The sequence below is a fragment of the Spermophilus citellus genome (assembly GCF_964194105.1).
Source record: "Spermophilus citellus genome assembly, chromosome: 7".
NCBI lineage: Eukaryota > Metazoa > Chordata > Mammalia > Rodentia > Sciuridae > Spermophilus > Spermophilus citellus.
This window is the reverse complement of record NC_138188.1, coordinates 28820129-28842199: the sequence shown is the minus strand read 5'-3', so window position 1 is coordinate 28842199 and position 22071 is coordinate 28820129. Positions and strand designations below refer to the sequence as shown.

General features: G+C 37.1%; 1 protein-coding gene across 4 annotated transcripts in view; it reads left to right on the top strand.

Moving 5' to 3' along the window:
* The first annotated feature begins 15533 nt into the window (after positions 1–15533).
* Positions 15534–22071, top strand: part of PIK3R4 (phosphoinositide-3-kinase regulatory subunit 4) — a 79388-nt gene continuing 72850 nt past the window's right edge. For 2 of the 4 annotated variants that reach the window (XM_081301188.1, XM_081301185.1), the window contains exons 1-2: positions 15540–16022; positions 16955–17727. In XM_081301188.1, coding sequence (XP_081157314.1) covers positions 16995–17727 — 733 coding nt within the window. In that variant the 5' untranslated portion in view covers positions 15540–16022; positions 16955–16994. Of the gene's footprint in view, positions 16023–16954; positions 17728–22071 lie in introns of all 4 variants that reach the window. The other 2 variants (XM_081301186.1, XM_081301187.1) reach the window with 2 other exon arrangements.

The following is a 22071-nucleotide window of genomic DNA, read 5'->3' as shown; positions in this document are numbered from 1 at the left end:
AGTGAGACCCTGTCTCGAAATAAAAAAATAAAAAAGACTGGGGATATAGCTTGTCCCAGGGTTCAATCCCCAGTAAATAAATAAATAAATAGAATAAATAAAAATTTTAAAGGGAGCAATGGTTTCATCTGGGCCATTTGGACAGGGAATTGAGGCATGATCGTGGAGATGTTGGTGATTATGATGATCTTGGTAACAATGCTGATGATCATGATGTAGGAATAGTAGTTGTAATCTAGGCAAAAACCTGAGATGGCAGCTGTTGCCTGGAGCTGACTTTTAATTGATCTTTTTCACATGATGGGGAGGTGAGTCAGCTACTTTTAAAAGGCTAAGAACGAAGTGGATGTATATAAATCAAGTGTTATAAATTAAATATTTCAATTTTGACTCATACTATAATTTCTGAGGCATTAAATCTTTATTTCGGAATGACCTTTCATTGTCAGTGATGGACTATTTTAGCCTTAAGTTGCCTCTGCCCTGTTGCCTCTGTAAAATATGGTTATTTTGTAAAAGAACTAAATGATCACTGAATGAAATTTATTTTAAGTGATCGTTTTGTAAAGAGTAGTTATCGTATGTGAGAGCATATTAAGTATTTCTGTTGTATCAGATGAAATTTTCTTATACTGAGAATTCTAGGGGACGCACACTGCCATCTCTGAGACTACAGAGCTTATAAGAATATTATTTAAAAGCACTAAAAGACAAATTATTTCTCTACTGCATTTTTCCCCCTTGGGATGTTGACAGATCATTCAGGTAGGCAATGAAAATAAACAGCAAAAATGTCATAATGATATTCTAGACATTAAAATGACAAAAATAACATTATGTAACAACATGAAAAATTTTTCTCTTTGGATTTTAAAGGGCTGAAGATTGAATGATAGAAAAAAAGGCAGGGGGCTTTTGGAAGAGAATGCTTTCATTTGAGGTCAATTAAAAATAGATAACCCGGGCTGGGGTTGTGACTCAGTGGTAGAGCACTTGCCTAGCACAGGTGAAGCACTGGATTCGATCTTCAGCACCACATTAATAAAATTAAACAAATAAAGTTAAAAAATAGATATCCCATCACAAACTTGCCAATGTAAATTTAACAAGGTAAGATGATGCAATAACCCTATAAACAACTCTGTCCAATAAAAACTATTTTGTTCCTTTTTTAATGTTTTTTTTTTGTCATTATCATCATCATACTTTTTTCCTTTTTTGTAGAGCTTAGAGGCTTGATACCACGCTGAACACTTTATATAACACTGCTTTTCAATGCTTACAACAGTCCAAAGCCTTTTTTTTTTTTTTTTTTTTTTTTGCTACTGGAGATTTAATCAGGGGTGCTTTACCATTGAGCCACATCCCCAGGCATTTTTTGTCTTTATTTTGAGAGTCTCACTAAATTGCTTAGGGCCTCCCTAAATTGCTGAGTCTAGCCTCTAACTTGTAATCCTGTCTCAGCCTCCCCAGCTGCTGCGATTACAGACACTTGCCACGGTGCCAGGCATGGGGCATCTCATGTCTCTATTTTACAGAAAAAGAAACAAAGGCTTAAGAGATTTTAAACAATTCATCCAAGGACACACAGCCATCGAGCAATGAAGACAGGAATAAATTCCAGGTATGACTATGACCAGGAATAAGTTCTATTTGCTCACAAACATATAAAAGTTTTCAACCCTAAACTCTTTTCTTTTCTTATTATTTTATTATTTTTAAATTGTTTTTTAGTACTGGGGATTTAATTCAGGGGCACTCTACTATTGAGCTACATACCCAGTCCTTTTTATTTCTTAATTTTTTTGGTACTCAGAGTTGAAACCAAGGATGCTTTACCACTAAGCAACATCCCCCCACCTCCGACCCCCGCAGTCCTTCTTGTTTTGAGACAGGGTCTCACTAAATTGCTTGAGGGTCTTTCTAAATTACTGAAGCTGGCCTTGAACTTGTGATCCTTCTGCCTCAGCCTCTCAAACCTCTGGTATTACAGTAGTGTACCACCAGGCTATTCTACCATTTTAATCAATCAGACATTCTGTGAACATGGCCTGCTGGGATGTCCTGCCCTCTAGTGGAATTTTGCTCATAAAGACCTTTTAACCCTCCAGGATGAAAAGATGATTGTGATTTTGTTGTTGTTGTTTTGTTTTGCACAACTATTTGTTGTTGCTGTTTTATTAACTATGGTAAATGTAGAAAGATCTTTTTCCTTTTTTTTTTTTTTTTTTGGTACCAGGGATTGAACTCAAGGCCACTCAGCCACTGAGCCACATCCCCAGCCCTATTTTTAGTAAAGACAGAGTCTTATTGTGTTGCCTTGCCATTGCTGAGGCTGGCTTTGAACTCACTATCCTCCTGTCTTAGCCTTCTGAGCTGCTGGAATTACAGGTGTGTCCCACCGCACTCGGCCCTATCTTCTTTTCTAATGTAGAGAGGAATTTATTTCTAGGAGGGGAGAGAGCATAGAAAACCCAAGAGAAGTTTAAAATACCCTCTAAGAAATAAAGATTCATTGCTTGCAGCCTGTTGAAATCAACATGGTTACACTTTTCTCAGAAGTTAATGGGATAGTTCAAGCTTCTCCCCTCAAATTACATTTAAAGATTGAGGATATGTCAAATCGTGTTAGGACCAGCACTGAAACACAAAGCATCTCTCTTGGGATTCACAGACAGCTTGGGAATATATTTAAAACACAGGAAATGCAAATAAATCAAAATTTGCTTTCCTCTTGGCTTACCTTAATTCTTCAATTTTAAATACTTTTCAAATGAATCTCTTTCACTTTGGTACTGTTAAAAGTCATCATAGTATTAAAATGCATAATTGGATGGCCTGGGTTTAATTAGGAAGGACTTGGGTTAATATTATATTGTATTGCAGCAACAGGGATAGATTTTTTTTAAGTGAATTAGGCCATTATTTCAGCTATTGTTCATTAAAAAAAAAGCAGCCCTGGGTAAAATTGCTGATGCTATCACATGGAAAAGGGCTGACTGTTGAGTTATAATTGCTTTGTGTGCAGTCAGTGGGGCATGCTGAGGAGGGAAGGGGAATCCTGCCAGTTTCGTCTTTATTATAGAGCTAGTTCTTAAAAATTAAATATCCCTTGTTAAGCAGCAGCAAAGACAGGGTGTTGTGGCATATATATTATCTACTAAAAGACAGAGTTGTCCAAGGGTTCCTAAGAAAATCACATCTCTTCACACCCTGGGTTAAAATTGTATATTGCTTATATTTCAGGATGGGGGATAAGATCGTTAAAATGTAACAAAATAGCAAATTTTCAAGACAAATCGTCTTTCAAATAGTGCATGAATAAATTACTCATTAAAAAATGCCATGACCAAAATATGCTGTAACTGTAAAAAACGTAAGCTAGGTAAGAAAGGTGTAAACCATAGAACACATATTTAATAAGCTCCTTGTGTCCACTCAGAGTTGAAATGAGATTCAATATATTACACATGGAATAAAATTTGCCTTGGTAGTGATCTTTGCTATTTGTAGATTATGTAGTACCTAATACCAAATATCAAGTACTTGGAAGACTTTCAGGGTCTTATGTTTTCTATAGATCTCTCTACCTGCTGTTTAATTTTAAATTGAAGATAATGCCGTGTGTGTGATGAGGGGTGGCTGTTCTGGGCATTGTAGAATGTTTAGAAGCTTCCCTGACCACGAAGGACTACATTCCGGTAGCAAATAATACCTCCCCTCCCATTTTTTTATGATCAAATATGTCTCTAAGGGATTGGGAATTTAGCTCAATGACAGAATGCTTGCCTGGCATGTGCAAGGCCCTCAGTTCAATCCTCCGCTCTGAAGAAAATGTTTAAAAATTCTCTAAATTTTTACATTTAGAGTATAAGTGGCTCATCCAGAGTTTGAGGCCAGCCTGGGCAATTTAGCAACACTGCCTCAAAAAAAAAAAGCTTTTCTGAGAGTGTAACTCAGCTCGGTTTAGTGTAAAGCATCCCTGGATTCAATCCCCAGTACTGCAGAGAAAAAACATCTAGACATTACCAATAAAATCAAACAATTGTGTACTTGTGTATATGGCATGTCTATTCGTTAAAAGATGGGGTAAATATGACGAATGTACTTTACCAAGTTGCTGCCCCAATACACATATATTTTATTACAGTTTTTGGGGGTTTTTTTTAGTACCAGAGATTGAACCCAGAGGCGTTCAACCACTGAGCCACTCCCTAACTCTTTTTATATTTTACTTAGAGACTAGTCTCGCTAAGTTGCTTAGGGACTTGCCAAATTGCTGAAGCTGGCTTTGAACATGCAATCCTCCTGCCTCAGCCTCCTGAGCCCCTGGGATTACAGGCATGCTCCACTGTGCTTTGGTCCAGTTTCTCTTCTTGTTAATATGACCTTGACACGCCTCAAATGAAAGGAGTGTCAGGGAAAAAGGGTCTATGTCCCTGTCTTTTGAAATTTGGTATGAATTTGTAACTGCCTCATTCTATATAAGGCAGTTGATGGGATATTGTGTCACTGAAGCTAGGTTGTGAAAAGCAACATATAGCTACTATATGACTCTCTTGGGGATAGTAGAACCCACTGGAGGCCATTCACCATGCTGTATAGAAGCCCAGGTAACATGGAGTGGTTACATATGGATATTGTGGCTGTCAATTCCAGCTAGGTCTCTTCCTTATCCAGCACCAACATCCAAATCTATGAAAAATCTTATCAAGTGATTCCAACTCCTGGTCTTCAGCTAAGGAACCAGATATCATGGAGCAGAGACAAGCTGCCCATAGCAGAGTTTCAGATCCATGGACACTATGAGAAATAGTAATTTTTAAAAATTAATTGAAACCACTAAATTCTGGGCTGATTTCTTCTACAGCCATAGATGACTAAAATGTGTAGGTCAAATCACGCCAATAAGATCTTCTGTCTCTCTATATTTTTAAATAAAGATAGTCTAATAGTAATTAATTAGGATTATACTTACTCCATAATACTGATATTACCCCAATGCACAAGAATTCCAACCGGACAGAGGACTACAATCTTTCCTAAGTTCCATTAAAAACAAAACAAAATGATCAAAATCAACAGTACCCATCCCTTAACTACCATTTTCTTCCTTTATACTACTATCTATCACTTGTTCACACACACACACACAAAAATCATGATATTGATTTATGATATGGCAAGCACTGTCAAACTGAATCAATTAACATTTCAGGGGCATTTTCATTCCTACAAGCAAACCATTTTCAGCTGCTAGAAACACATGAACTAAAGGCCATGGATTTAGTTTTATTTTTCAAGTCACATGGGCTTAACCACCTGCTACAAACAAGAGACCTATAAAGGTCAGACTATAACATAAAAGCCATCTCCAGTATAATTGCAAACCCTGCACAATGACATCCCCTAGAATTAAGTGACTTTACAGTACTAGAAAAAAGATAAGTTAGTTAGCTTTTACAGCACTGAATCAATTAAGGAAGATCTTCAATTACAGATTACAGAAAATCCAACCAACAGTGGCTTTAACAAACGTTTCTTTTTCTCATCTAATAGGAAATTTTCAGATCAGCACTGTTGATGTTGGTTCAGAGATTTGACTCTTAGGGCCAGCATTTCTGTTCTTCTTTTTACCTTTTCCTCATGTCTTTTGAATTGTGGCCACATTATGGCTACTGCGGCTCTGGAGAGTACATCTGCATTCAAGGCTGGTAGAAGGTCAAAGGGAAAAATGGACAATGCCAGCAGATTTGCCCTTCTATTTCATTGGGCAAAACTGTATGCCATGGCCTTGCTTCACTGTGAAGAGAATGGAAAAACGAGTATTTGCTTGCACATTCTCGACCACAGAGGCAGGCAAAGGAGAAGTTGGTATTGGGTGGTGGATGAAGCTGCAGTATCTAAAATTTGTACAAAAATGAGAATTTATCTTGGTGAAATATCCATAAAAACCTTAAACAACTGAAGGTGTACTACACAGGCACACAGCCTTCTATATATGCATAGAAACATCCTGATTTTATATATATATATATACATACAAATCCCAGGTTCTAAATCTGCATGGAACTCTCAATATGTACAGTATTGTCCTGTTTTTGAAAAATAAATACAAAAACATAGAAATTTGAAACTGTGGAAGGATAGATAAATATACTCCATATCCATGGAGGATAAGTTCCAAGAACTCTCTCAGATACCAAAACCTGTGAGCACTTAAGCGCTTATCTAAAATAGCATGTTATTTGTATGTATCCTAAAAATAGATTTTAAATATACATTTAAAATCATCTTTAAGTTACTCATAATGCCTAATACAATGTAAATGCTATGTAAATACTGGTTATACTGACTTGTTTAGGAAATGATGATTAGTAAAAAGGTTTTTTCATGTTCACTGCAAATAAATTAAAAGGATATTTTCAGGGCTTGAGAGTCTAGGTCAATGTGAGAGTACTTGCCTCTCTCACATCCAAGCATGCATAAGGCCCTGGTTCAAGTCCCAGTATGGCAAAAAAACCCCACTATATATATATATATGCACATATATATATATACACACATATAATATTAAATTCATCGTTTTATATATATACACACACACATATAATATTAAATTCATCATTATAAAACCCTCAGATATGGAAGGCTGTACACTAAAATATCTTCAGAATTATACTTCTTTGTCCCCTTTTATATTGTCTTTTCTACAATAAAAACATATTAAGTGTGAATAGTAAAAATGAATAATACATATGTAGAACTAACACTTTAAAATATAACTTTTAAAAATATGGGTTGATGAGAGAAAATCTCTAACATGTTAGTATTTAGTCTTTCAAATAGATACATACATATGCACACATACCTTTGAACACTTAGGGTCAAAATCCTAATATATGTTTGTGTTATCTCATTAAACAATTGTATGATAAAGTTACCATAAAAAGTCTTAATTTTCCAAATAGTTATCATTGAAATGTTAAATATGTAAATAGCATTCATAAAATAAAAATAATCGCTGATGAACAAAACATCTTAGTGTCTGGTCAAACACTGTTCTTTACTTAAAACTAATACATATTCTTATCTCATGCATACATATTTTTGTGTTTTTCATTTATTACTTTTGACTTACTAGGTATGTGGTCTCAGGTAAGCGACTTACCTCTGTCTTCATTTTAGCATCTGGAAAATGGATGTAGTAAAGTGTCTACCTTGTGGAATTGATGAGTTGTTTCAACGAATTAGTACTTAACATTTTAAGCTCTATACAGATGTTGACTTTAAAAATTAGTGTTGCATTTGCATTTCTCTAATCACTAGAGATGTTGAACATTTTTTTTCATATATTTGTTGATTGATTATATATCTTCTCTGAGAAGTGTGTGTTCAGTTCCTTGGCCTATTTATTGATTGGGTTATTTGTTCTTTTGGTGCTAAGATTTTTGAGTTCTTTGTATATCCTAAAGATTAGTGCTGTCTCTGACATGCATGTGGTAAAAATTTGTTCCCAAATTGTAGGCTCTCTCTACCTCATGGATTGTTTCTTTTGCTGAGAAGAAGCTTTTTAGTTTGCATCCATACCATTTATTGATTCGTGATATTAATTCTTGTGATATAGGAGTTTTATTAAGGAAGTCGGGGCCTAATCCAACATGATGGAGATTTGGGCCTACTTTTTCTTCTACTAGGCACAGTGTCTCTGGTTTAATTCCTAGGTCCTTAATCCATTTTGAGTTGAGTTTTGTGCATGGTGAGAGATAGGGGTTTAATTTCATTTTGTTGCATATGGATTTCTAGTTTTCCCAGCACCATTTGTTGAAGAGGCTATCTTTTCTTCAATGTATGTTTTTGGCACCTTTGTCTAATTTAAGATAACTGTAATTATGTGGGTTAATCTTTGTGTCCTCTATTCTGTACCACTGGTCTACCAGTCTATTTTGGTGCCAATACCATGCTGTTTTTGTTACTATTGCCCTGAAGTATAGTTTAAGGTCTGGTATAGTGATGCCACCTGCTTCACTCTTCTTGCTAAGGATTGCTTTAGCTATTCTGGGTCCCTTATTTTTTCCAGATGCATTTCATGACTATTTTTTTATTTCTAGGAGGAATGTCATTGGGATTTTGATTGGAATTGCATTAAATCTGTATAGTGCTTTTGGAAGTATGGCCATTTTGGCAATATTAATTCTGCCTATCCAAGAACAAGGTAGATCTTTCCATCTTCTAAGGTCTTCTTTAATTTCTTTCTTTAGTGTTCCATAGTTTTTGTTGTAGAGGTCTTTTACTCCTTTCGTTAAGTTGATTCCTAAGTTTTTTTTTTTTTTTTTGAGGCTATTGTAAATGGGGTAGTTTTCCTATTTCCTTTTTGGAGGATTTGTCACTGATATACCGAAATGCCTTTGATTTACGAGTGTTGATTTTATATCCTGCTACTTTGCTGAATTCATTTACTAGTTCTAGAAATGTAAATCAAAACTACTATAAGATTTCATCTCACTCCAATCAGAATGGCAGATATTAAGAATACAAACAAAATCAGTGTTGGAGAGGATGTGGGGGAAAAGGCACACTCATATATTGATGGTGGGACTGCAAATTGGTACAGCCAATATGGAAAGCACTATGGAGAATCCTCGGAAAACTAGGCATGGAACCACTATTTGACCCAGCTATCCCACTCCTCGGTCTATACCCAAAGGACTTAAAAACAACATACTATATATAGGGACACAGCCACATCAATGTTTATAACAGCACAATTTACAATAGGTAAACTGTGGAGCCAACCTAGATGTTCTTCAGTAGATGAATGAATAATGAAAACGTGATATATATACACAATGGGATATTATTCATCATTAGAAGAGAATAAAATCATGGCATTTGCAGGTAAATGGATGGGGTTGGCGAATATAATGCTAAGTGAAGTTAGCCAATCCCAAAAAAACAAATGCTGAATGTTTTCTCTGATTTAAGGATGCTGATTCATAATGTGGTTGGGCAGGAGCATAAGAAGATTAAATGAACTATAGATAGGGCAAAGGGGGGGGAGGGAGGAGGCATGGGGGTAGGAAAGACACTGGAATGAGATGGACATCATTACCCTAAGTACACATATGAAGACATGAATGGTGTGACTCTACTTTGTGTACAACCAGAGATATGAAAAATTGTGCTCTATATGTGTAATATGAATTACAATGCATTCTGCTGTCATGTATAACAAATTAAAATAAAAAATAAATTGCATGAATCTGAAAAAAAAGTAGTGTTGCATATTTAAGTATAAAGGTCAAATAGATATTGAATGCATGAGCCCAGGGCCCAGCCAAGGTTTTGAGTGGGAATAGGAAAACACTGGCATGATCAGCATACTAATAATTTTTAAAGTTACAGAACTGAAAAAAAGTCACCCAGGGAGGGAATTTAGATGAACATCAAATACTTTGAAAAACAGAAAAAGATATTATAAACATATTATTGAATTGGTCCTATGTGGTGGGCACCATAATTGCCAAGAAACTTTTGTTCATGCAGGGCATAGTGACATATGCCTGTTAGTCCAGCAACTTGGAAGGCTGGGGTGGGAAGCTCACAAGTTTAAGACCATCCTCAGCAATGCAGCAAATACTTATCTCAAAATGAAAAGTAAAAAGGGCTGGGGATGTAATTCAGTGGTAAAGTGCTCCTGGATTCACTCCCCAGTACAAACAGAAATGGCTATAAAAATGTTTTTTTGTTCCAATAATCTTGCTTACGATGTTTTACATGTTTTTTTCTTTTTTTACAAAGTCTTGTTTATAAAGAGTCAAAGGAAAAAAATATGATTTTGAATTGATATAAGGAAAGGTTTTTCTTTCCACATTAACTAGTTTATTTCCCTTTAATGGACAATGAGAATTAGGTAAACCACAACTTTACCTTTCAGGATTAGCTACCAAAATTTCAAAGTTAAATTGAAAATTCAACTGATGTTCAATTCACAAATTCCAAATATGATTTCTTTGCTCTTTTTTAACAAATACTTCCTATTTTTGTCATTTAATTTTATGAAATTACTTCAAATTTATAGAAGGGAATCGGTGGAGGACTAGAGGTGAAAAAATAGTGAAAAGAGCATCATAATGGCTTGGACATATAGATTCTGTCTGCCTATCTACCCTAAGACAGATGGCAGCACTCATTGTGCCTCTCAATCCCCCACACTGGTCTTCTCTTTGTTCCTAACCTGTCGGACTTCTTCCCACTGCTAAGCCTCCATATTTACTCTTCCTTCTGCTTATAATGCTCTTTCCCCTATCCAAAACCTGCTCAGCTTTCAAGTTCCAGAGTCAATGACAACACCTAGGGAAGGTCTTCCCTGACTGCCCTCCATTATACATTCTCATGTACCCTGTGCTTTTTCTCCATAGTAATTATTATCATTGAAATGATTTGATTTCTTGAAAAATCATCTTGTTACTTTTTGGCACTAGGGATTGAACTCAGGGGTGCTTTACCATTAGGTCACATCCCCAGGCTTCTTTGCTGATTATTTTAAGACAAGGTCTCACTAAGTTGCCAAGGCTGACCTTGAACTTGCAATCCTGCCTCAGTCTCTCCAGTTGCTGAGATTATAGGTATAATTACAGGAAGTCTAAAAACTTTCTTTAGTCCTTAAATTTCAATTTATTCATGAACAGAGTTTTACCCAAGATTATGCATTCAAAGATAATTGGTATCTAGCTCTTCCTACCCTTTGTTTTCCAATGCATGACAGTGAGAGAGCTTTAGGTCATACAACTCAGGTATTTTTAAATATGAGCCAGATAAGTGATTGAAGAATTATATAAGTACTTATTTTTAAAAATATTTTTTGCCATTTTATCTCTTTGAAATATTCAGTCCATATTCAAATTTCCCTAATTATGCATGACATGTCTTTTATAGCCATTTCTAATCCTAGATCCAACTGAGGCTCATCTGTCTTGCATTTGAATTTGAGATCTCTTTAGAGTCTTTGAATGCAGAAAAGTCCCTCCTTTTTTGTGTGATATTGACTCTTTGAAGAATCTAGGCTAATGTTCTCTTTTCTGAATTTGTCAGATTGTTCCCTGGTAGTATTGCTTAACTTAATTTTTAATTCTTTTCATTTTTTTATAAGCTGGAAAATTAGGTTTATTGCAGAGTTGTCTAAAATATGCAATATAAGCCCCATTTGTAATTTTAAATTATCTAGAAGCCACATTTTTAAAAAAAGTAAAAATCAACAGATTAATTTAAATGAGATATTTACTTAACCCACTATATCTGAAATATTATTTCAACATATAAACAATATTTAAAATTTTTTTGTCAATGGACCTTTATTTATTTATTTATTTATTTATTTATTTATTTATGATGCTGAGAATTGAACCCGGTGCCTCACACATGCTAGGCAAGAGCTCTACCACTGAGCTACAACCTTAACCCCACATAAACAATATTAAAAAGATATGAGATGCTTTTTCTCTTTTGGTATAAAGTTTTTAAAATAAGGTTTTTTTTCACACATAAAGCACAAATTCGGAGAAAGCACATTTTAAGTACTCAATAGTCAAATAAGGCTAGTAGTGGTCAGTATATATGGAACAATGAATTTTAGGGTCTTACTAAGATCCAGGTTAAACTTTTTTTTTTGTATGTGAGTGTGTGTGTGTGTGTGTGTGTGTGTGTGTGTGTTTGTGTGTGTGTGTGTGTGTGTGTGGTGTACTGGGGATTGAACCCAGAACCTCAACATACTAGGCAAGCCCTCTACCACTAAGCTACATCTTTAGCACTTTTTATTTTATTTTGAGATAGGGTCTTGCCTAGGCTGCCCTTGAACTTTGGGATCCTCCTGCCTCAGCCACCTGAGTGACTGGGATTATAGGTATCAGAATGCTAGATTCTTGGCAAGAATGTGTCATGGGTGATGTGCACTTCCCATTGTGTTAGATTAGGAACCTCATAATATCTGTGAATTACTATTAGTGGCATTAAGTTTGAGTTCTAATAAATGGGTTACTGAGAGTTTTTCAGTGTAAAAGATTCATTTCCTACCCTACCCATTTTAATGTACAAAGCAATTTTTAGGTATTCTATGGGCACCATAAGATAACCTTGTTGCCCTGCAAGCTTTCAAAGGAAGCGTTTAGAATCTACAGACCATCTTTTTGGGAACCAATTATTACTCTGTGGGGTACAAAATGGCACCATTTAAAATATATTAGCTGGCATTCTTTTTTGGCAGGGGGGTGGGGGCAGGTACCAGGGATTGAACTCAGGGGCACTTGACCACTGAGTCATATCCCTTAATTTGTACTTTATTTAGATAAAGGTTCTCACTGAGTTGCTTAATGTTTCTCTTTTGCTGAGGTTGGCTTTAAACTCATGATCCTCCTGCCTCAGCCTCCTGAGCCTGCTGGGATTACAGGCATGTACCACCATGCCCAGCTGGGCTGGAATTCTTTTAGAAAAAGGGAAAATATTTACTTTTAACTGGAAGTGGTTGTTTACATCAGGAATTCCTTCTATTTCTTTTCCTTAGTTTGCAAAGAGAACAGAGTCTGAGAGGACACATCAGGATTACAAGAAGCCCAGGAGAGTTGGGGATGACTAGAGATTAGGAAGATGAATGCATTTAAGGCAAGGCTAGCTATCTGTTCAATGTCTACCAGGTGTCAGGTACTGTTTTCGGTATTGAGTATATCCTGGTGAATAAGATTCTCACAATCACTACCCTCATGGGGTTTATGGTCGGAAGGAAAACGAGACATAAAGGAGATAGTTACATCCCTCAAATCAAATGATTTCAATGATAATAAGTGTTATGATTGTTATGGCGACATTGCAATAAGTCACCTAGTCTATTTAAATGCAGGAGATGGAACCATTTTTATTCACCAGCCAGCAGTCTGAATCCACCAGCTGGAGGTTCCAAGGGGCAGGTTGCAAATCTACATGCTTTGACCCCCTCCTCAGGTTTCAGTACACCTTTTATAGTCCAAAATCATATTAATCATAAGTGGCTGTTGCTATGATTTAAAACCATAAACAAACATCATGAGATCTAAAATCATAAGCAGAAGGGGAAGTGGGTCAAAATGACCCTAGTTGAGTACAAATTAAAGAATGGTAGTAATCAAAATGTCTAAACAATCATTCTAGAACAGAAGGAGTGGGGGAGGGGAGGGTTAAGGAGGGTGAGAGGATAAAGATGTCAGGGAAGAATTAACTTCCATATTTATAGCTTAAGGAATATACTGAAAGGTAGTACTGCCTGCTGACATAGAGAAGGGAGAAGGGAATATTGCAGGGATTATAAAAATTCAGGTTTGGCCAGATATGGTGATGCATGCTACTCAGGAAGCTGAGGAGGGAAGATCATAAGTACAGGGCCAGCCTGGGCAATTTAGTGAGACTCTGCCTAAAAATAAATTTTTAAAAAATTGGCTGAGGATGTAGCTAATAGTAGAAAACCTGCCTAGCATATGTAAGGTCTTGAGTTCAGTCCCCAGTACTGAAAAATAACTTTGATTTACAACATTTGGTGTTTCAAAATACATCAAGAAAGTGAAATGACAACACAGAGAAAATATTTGCAAATTATATTTCTGATAAGACATTTGTAATCCTCAGTATATAAAAAATTCTTATAACACAAAAAATTAAAAGATGAATAAGCCAAATTAGACACGGACAAAGGTTTTAAAAAGACATTCTTTTTCTCCAAAGAAGATATATATAAATGGCCAATACACACATGAAAGGAGGCTCAGCATCATTAGTCATTCGCAAAATGCAAACCCAAACCACAATGACATGCCACTTCACATTCACTAGAATAGCTATAATAAAAAAGATAACAATTGTCATCAAGGACATAGTGAAATTGGAGCCCTCCTACATTGTTGGTGGGAACACGAAACGGTGTGGAACACTTAGGAAAACAGTTTGGCAGTTTCTCAAAATGTTAAAGATAGGGTTACCAAGAGAACCCACAATTTTACTCCTTGGTTTTTGGCTAGGAGTAATGAAAACATATAACCACACAAAGACAAAAATGGATGTTCCTAGCATTGTTCATAATAACTCTAAAGTAGAAATAACTTAAATGTGCAACTGACAAGCGAATAAACAAATGTGTTAAACCCATACGTGCAATGGAATATCAACAATAAAAAGAAATGAACTATCGATACAAATCATAACAATGATAACCCTCAAAAACATGAGGCAAATTGAAAGAAGTCAGTCACAAGCTGGGCGTGGTGGCCCACGCCTGTAATCTCAGTGACTTGCGTGGCTAAGGCAGGAGGATCACAAGTGTGGAGCCAGTCTCTAGCACTTTGCAAGACCTGTCTCAAAATAAAAAATATAAAATAACAAAGACTTGGAGTGCAGCTCAGTGGTAGAGTACCCCTGGGTTCAATCCCTAGTACAGAAAAAAAATGGTCACAAGGACTACATGTTGTATACTACATAAATGAAATGTTCAGATAAAAACTACTGATTTGTACATTTTAAATAGGTGAGCTTTAGAGTATGTTAAATTCTATCTCAATAAGCCTCTTAAAAATTCATTTTGAGATATATTAATTTACTAAACATATCTGTGAGTTTTCTTAAAGAACTCTGTTCTACATTTTCACACTGTTGGTGGGACTGTAAATTAGTACAACCACTATGGAAATCAGTATGGAGTTTCCTCAAAAGACTAGGCATGGAACTATCATATGTCTCAGCTGTACCACTCCTTGGTATTTATCCTGAAGAATTAAACAATTCTTACTATAGTGATACTTGCATATTCACATTTATAGTAGCACAATTCACAAGAGCCCAACAATGGAACCAGCCTAGGTGTCCATCGAAGAATGAATGGATAAAGAAAATGTGGTAAATATACATAGGAGAGTTTGATTCAGACATGAAGAAAAATGAAATTATGTCATTTTGAAGGAAAATGAATGGGATTAGAGACCATTACGTTAAGAGAAATAAGTCAAACTCAGAAGGTCAAGGGACATAGGTTTTTTCCTCATATGCAGAAGATAGAGAGGAAAAAAGGAAAAGTGTGTGTATAGAGGGAGGATCTCACGAACATCAAAGGGAGACCAGTAGTGGAAAGGGACCAGGGAGTGGGAGGACGAGAGGGAGGGCATAAGTGTTGGTAATGATACTGCCCAAATTATATCGTTATATTGTGTGCATGTATGAATATGTAACCCAAATCCCATCATTATTAAACTAGAATGCATCAATAAAAAATTGTGGGAAAAAGAGAACTCTGTTCTAGTGTCCCGTAAGTGAAGAGGCGTCCAAGCAGATTGTGGGGTATGTCAGAATTCTCAGCATTTGGGAACGAAAGAAACTTATTGTCTTTTTCCAACTTCCCTCAGCCAGCTCATCCCCCTTTCTCTTTTCTGGTCTCCCTGGGCCCATCCCCTTTCCTCGTTTCCTAGCAACCAGCTTCCTAGGGTGCGCTTCCTCAAGTCTCAGGCGTCACTTCCGCTCTGAGACAGGAAGTGGGGTCAGACCGACTGCTTTCCCGGGAGTTCGGCGTTTGCTGCAAGCTGAAGTACGTCAAGTAGTGTTTTCCTGGGACTGGCTGGCGGTCACCAACCCCCAGCCCCGCCATCCGCGCCGGTTCTACCTCCCTGCCTGGTGGTGAGGCCTCGGAGGAGGGCTCGGAGGAGTCTAGCGACCTGTGCGAGAGGAAGCGAGGCTCTGGGACGCGGGGGCCCCCAGGGCCGGCGGGGGCAACTACTTAGGTGTCTGTGGAATCTTTTCAGTGTGCCTTGCCTTTCCTTTGCGGGCCGCCGGAGAGGAGATTGAGACATTTCTGCATTCCTTCCCTAACTTCTCACGTCCTGCCTTTGAAGGAAGACCCCCTCAGAGAGACAACTTTCCCAGTTGCTGACGCCCTTCCACGCCCAGGCCCCCACTTGTCCTGCCATGACCTCACTGTGAGCTATTCAGCGATTTTTGACAGTTCCCGGACGCCTAGGGTAAAATGTTTATATTGCGTAGAGGTGGGCTTGGGGGACTTAATTTTCTGCAAACCTGATAACGCTGGGCAAATGTGTATTTTGGCTTTTTTTTTTTTTCCTTTTAAACATCTCTGGCTTGGTTTCTTGTTGCAAACCTGAGGAGTTGGCGCTTTATTTGATTTTTTTCCCCCCTTGGCACTGGGGATTGAACTCAGGGGTGCTCTACCATCGGATTACTTCCCTAGCCCTTTTAATTTTTAAAATTTTTTGACAGGGTCAAAAGTTAAGTTACTGAAGTTGGCCTGGCATTTGATTCTCCAGGTACTGCTTTTGGAGTTGCAGGGATTACAGGCGCGTGCCACCATGCCTGACTCTGCACCTTGTTTTAGACAGGTGGGAGAACATACTGGAATTAGAGTGGAAGGGCCCAGGAGATACTGATTTTGTGGCTCTTAGCCTTACACTTTCAGGAACTCAGTGACCTACCTGTATTAGGTGAATCTTGGTTGTGAGCTTTTAATACGTCTATCTTCCCCCGCCAAAAAAACTGCAGATTCTTAGCAAGGGCTGTGTCATATTCTATTTTTGTGACCCCCATAGCCCCAAGCACAGTAAAAAGCTCATGAATATTTTAAATCCAAATATCAGTAAATACACATTTTAACATTTTCAGCTTAATGTTGAGGGGATCTATGTAAGTACATTTGAGCTCCTAGAAAGGACCACATGAAATAACAGCATCTTTTTAGAAAAAATAGTAAGAGATCTGTGTAGTTAAATGTGTCTGAAGTTTAGAGATTGCTCAGAAAGCTAGGTATCATGCTCTCAGTGGAAGAGAAATATTGTACATTTATCTTTCTGGAAGAGACCAAATATTGTTTTTCTGTTTCTTTTCTCCCTTCTTTTTTTAAATTTCTTCTCTTCTCCCTCACTTGTTTTCTTTTAAATAGGTATTGTATCCTAACTTACTGACCCAGAAATATTGCCATCATGGGAAATCAACTTGCTGGCATTGCTCCTTCCCAGATCCTTTCTGTGGAGAGTTATTTCTCAGACATCCACGACTTTGAATATGATAAAAGCCTTGGAAGTACTCGATTTTTTAAAGTTGCTCGAGCAAAGCATCGAGAAGGCCTGGTGGTTGTGAAGGTCTTTGCAATTCAGGATCCCACATTGCCATTAACTAGCTATAAACAAGAGCTGGAGGAACTAAAAATCAGGCTGCACTCTGCACAGAACTGTCTTCCTTTCCAGAAAGCAGCAGAAAAAGCATCTGAGAAAGCAGCTATGTTGTTTAGGCAATATGTGCGAGACAACCTCTATGATCGCATCAGTACCCGTCCATTCTTAAATAACATCGAGAAACGTTGGATTGCTTTCCAGATCTTGACAGCTGTGGACCAGGCACACAAATCTGGAGTTCGTCATGGGGACATCAAGACTGAGAATGTTATGGTTACAAGTTGGAATTGGGTTCTTCTAACTGATTTTGCCAGTTTTAAACCCACTTATCTTCCAGAGGACAACCCAGCAGATTTCAACTATTTCTTTGATACTTCAAGGAGGAGGACTTGCTACATTGCTCCTGAACGTTTTGTTGATGGTGGTATGTTTGCTACTGAGTTAGAGTATATGAGAGATCCTTCAACTCCACTTGTAGACTTAAATAGCAATCAGAGAACAAGAGGAGAATTGAAGAGAGCAATGGACATCTTTTCAGCAGGTATTTGAGTTGGTCACATTTGCTTATTTGCAAATTAACAGTTCATTTGTAAATTAACAGCTCATTAAGCTTTTTAAACTGCCAAACATAGAAATATAGCTTATTTTTAAGTTACCAGATGTTCAAAAATTAATTTCTTGGTATGTCCTCATATACCATTTCAGATAGATGCATCATTCCTTCACTGGCCATGTTACATACTCAGAAAATGCAAAGAACATTAATTATATTACTTTTAATATAACATTTAAAAGTATTTGTGTAATTCTAGTGTAGTGTCAGATAGTGTTCTATCTGATGGATGATATATGTTACTCTTTTAAGATGACATTTCACTTTGGTGTTTGCTATGGTGGTGATAAGCCTAGGGTGTTTTATTGAAACACATAGGTGCTTAAATAAGTCTACATGGGGGTTTGATGGGTAGAGAGGCAAGATCAGGGAAGCCTTCTATGAAAAGACTGACATTTAAATTGAGATGATTAGGGGTTAGTTTTGGTAGGGTAGTTTGTTTCAAGCAGAAAGTCTTGTTTATACAAAGGCTTAAAGACCAGAGCATGATATACTGATGTGTTAGGACACTTCAAGTAGATTAGTGTATCAGGAATATAGATAAGAAAGGGTGTGGCATGCCCATGCTAGTCTGTTGGATATGTGTTTTAGACAAAACATTGATAAAGCATAGGGAGTAAATTGCCCGGGATCCACACTGGAGACAGAAAACAATTTAGGAGAAAACTGTCACAATCTTGGTTAAGAATGATGGTGCCTGATTTAAAGTTATGGCAGAGTTGGAGGGAATAGACAGAAATGATAATGTTTAAGGGATAGTAAATGGACTTGTTAGGATTTTGTGACTAGAAGACAAAGTCATGAACATTCAATTCCTTTTGCTCTTGGAGAAACTGTGGATGGCAATGTTGGTCCTGAGATAGGAGACACATGAGGAAGAACAGGTAGGAGTGAAAAGATAATGAGGTCTGTTTGCTAGATAGTTGGTGGTGTCGAGAGAAGATACACAATAGGCTGTGAAACTTTGGTGACTAGAAGAAATTGGAGATGGAGATGGATATTTGGGAATTATTAAGCAATACTATTTGTAGCCAGTGGAATGAGTTTGTAAGCCAAGAGAGTTTGTAGAGAAATGATTCTTGAGCTCTTTTTGGATCGCCTTAAAAAATTACTGGACTATGTCTCTGGTAAAATGTACCATGTATTCATATATTTTTTTTTCACGTATGCAGACCACATGAACCTGGGCTAGGGACTACAGGTTATCTAGGAACTTCTGGGATAAAGAGCAGAAGTGGATTGAAGATAGTATTCTGACACACCATATGAACTCTGGCTTCAGTGTAATTTCTGGTAAATTTTGTGATGATTTGATATAACCTTATTTTTAACCATAGGTTTACTAAAGAAAAATATAAATTGAGCCAAATTTTAGATGATTTAGGAAAAGTAATATAATTAGTGAAGAAGACTTTCATCTAGGAGAATGAATTGTTGCATAGAATTGCACCTATGTTGGTCCATTCAATGCACTAATCTGTTTCCCAAGATAACCCTGAGGAGTGTTCTTGATAGGATAGATTCAGCCTCCAGGTTGTAAATATGGGTTGATCCTTCCTAATCTTAAAATCTTTGACCCTTCCTAATAGTGCAAAATGTTTGCACAGTTGTGAATTTTGGGTAAGAAATGTTCAGCTAGTAAAGTCTATGCAAATATTCCAAACTCTTAAAACAAACAAACAAACTCCTAAATACGGAACACTTCTGGTCCCAAGCATTTTGGAAAGAGATACTCAACATGTATAACAGGATTAGAAATTTAACATGAGGTGGGAGATTTCCAGAGGAAACATAAAAACCTGCCATGTGGAAAACTCTGGGTTTTGTCTCTTGAGTGGACCTAGTTTATTACATGTGGAACATACTTCCATTTCACTTAAAAAAATACACACATACACACACACATTTATGTATAAACTGAATCAGAGTTAAACTTTGTTGACTAAATACATTTATCTAAATTTTTATTGAACCATTTTTACTTTTTAAACTTACTAACTTTATAAATAATACTCCTTTAGCTTAGAAATCTGATTAGTTTCTAACTTTAGGGGATCATTCTCATTCATAGGTTTAAAATTTCAGGGGCTGGCAAGTTTATATCGATCCCTTTTGTGTGTATTATTTTGTACACTTCCAAATTCTTAACTCAGGGCTTGTTTTTGCAAACTAAAGAGTCCTGCATTTTGGCTAAAGGTAGGCCTTTCTGTTTGTTTGAAAAATAGATGGATGGCTTTTGTCTTACCTTCCAGAACTCTTAAGACTTGAATCTTTGAGTTTGGAATGTTGCTTTTTACCCCCTCAAGCTAGTATTCGTGGTGGTCCCTGACTACTGGTTTGGGAGAAGTGAAGTGTATGTATTCTGCTGACTCTGGTCACTTAATGAGTAGAGCCCTCTTTGAAATTGTTTGGTTTTCATCAGATTTTATATTTATCAGTGTCCCCCTCTTCCCCATTCTCCACTCCTGATCCCTTTTTCTTCCTTTGCTGTATGTGTTTTGGTGCTGGTCCTCATGTATGCTAACTAAACATTCATTCTACCACTGAACTATAAACTATATATAGCTCCTGTGGGTTTTTTTTTTTTTTTGGTACTAGGGATTGAACCCATGGGTGATTAACCATTGAGTCACATCCTCAGCCCTTTTTAGTTTTTTAGTTTAATTTTTATTATTTGCTTAGGCCTCACTACTTGCTGAGGCTGGCTTAGAACTTGAAATCCTCCTGCCTCAGCCTTCCAAGTTGCTGGGGTTACAGGCATGCGCCACAGTGCCTGGCTCTCCCTTGGCTTCCCCTATGTTTTTTAATTGAATATTCCTTCTTTGGGTGTTATCTGATGTATCCTTTCGTTCCATTTATTTATAATTGGCATGAACTCATTAATTACTAATTTTTCAGCCAGGCATATTTGTTACTGTACTTAATTATTTTGGTGTGCTGGTTGTTTCAGATTTGGCTTGTGGAATCCCTTTCAGGTTGACTCCTGTGTCCTTGTGACATACTCATCTTTTTTTTGTTTTAGCATTTCTTTTTGGCACAAGATACTGAATCTACCTTGTCTCAGTGAAAATGCAAAATAAGAAACTTAAGGGATATTTTCCCAAGGAACCTTAGCTCTTTTAGTGTGTAATAAATGATATTAAATGTTACCATATAGTGCTTATTGCTATTAGAGTGTTCTGTTACTTGGGTCTTACGGTAGAGAGAGGTGTGGGAGTAAGGGCTTGGAAGCTTCCTGCCCTCTCTGAGCATGCCATCCTGCAGGAACCTTGCATTTGGGAAGCTATCCGAACCCTGTATCTGAACCCTCTTTTGGATTTTCATGGAGAGTTCATTGCATAGGCATGATTGAAGCATGGACAACTGTGTCAAAATATGATTGGATAAAAAGTATAAGCTAATTCTAATAGACTGTGTGGGGATACCCAGGAAGGACTGGCTGCTTCAGTATTCTTCTTGGCCTTTCCGTGTAGAATTCCTCCTTCGAGGTTATGGGGCAGAACCCCTTTGGAATGAGGAGAGTCTTATGATGTACTTTTGGATAAGTATGGGTCAGCATTTCTTTTTGGCCAGCTCCATTTTGGCCTTTTTTTTATTGTGTTTATGATATCCTGATGAAATACATTTAGATCCACTGTTTTTCAATTTATTTTCATTCCCATTCTTATTGATTTAATTTTTTGAATGGGAATATCAGTATGCTTTTCAGAGTCAAAATTACACTAAAAGTGAAGTATCCGTTCTAATCCCATTTTCCCCTCACAGTGTATGTAACCAACTTCATTGTTTTTTGTTTTACCCTTTGGTGTTTTGTTTCTTTAAAGTAAGGAGAAAATATGCACATGCATGTTCACATATATACACACATATATATGTATACACATAATACAAATTTTTCAATTTTCCTTCTTACACAAAGGTAGCATATCCTATATGCTCTTTTAAAAAATCTAACTTTATTGAGATATGCCGCAGTCTGGCTGGGCACAAAATCACGAGCTACTCAAGCAGGAACAAACTTTATTTTTTGAAACTGCCACCAATGCCCCGTACACACACTATGCTTGCAGATGCACACACGCGGCATTGTCCCGGAACCCCAGAGGAAGTTCCTCCCCCGGAATTCCCTCCTACTGTACTTCCCCAACCAATGGGAACTCTCTAGGAGTCCCGTAGCAGGCCGAGGTGAACAGCAGGAGTCCAATATTCATATGAATGCAAATCTTAACATAATCATATCATCTCAATGGCTAGCTGGCGTCACCTTTCAAT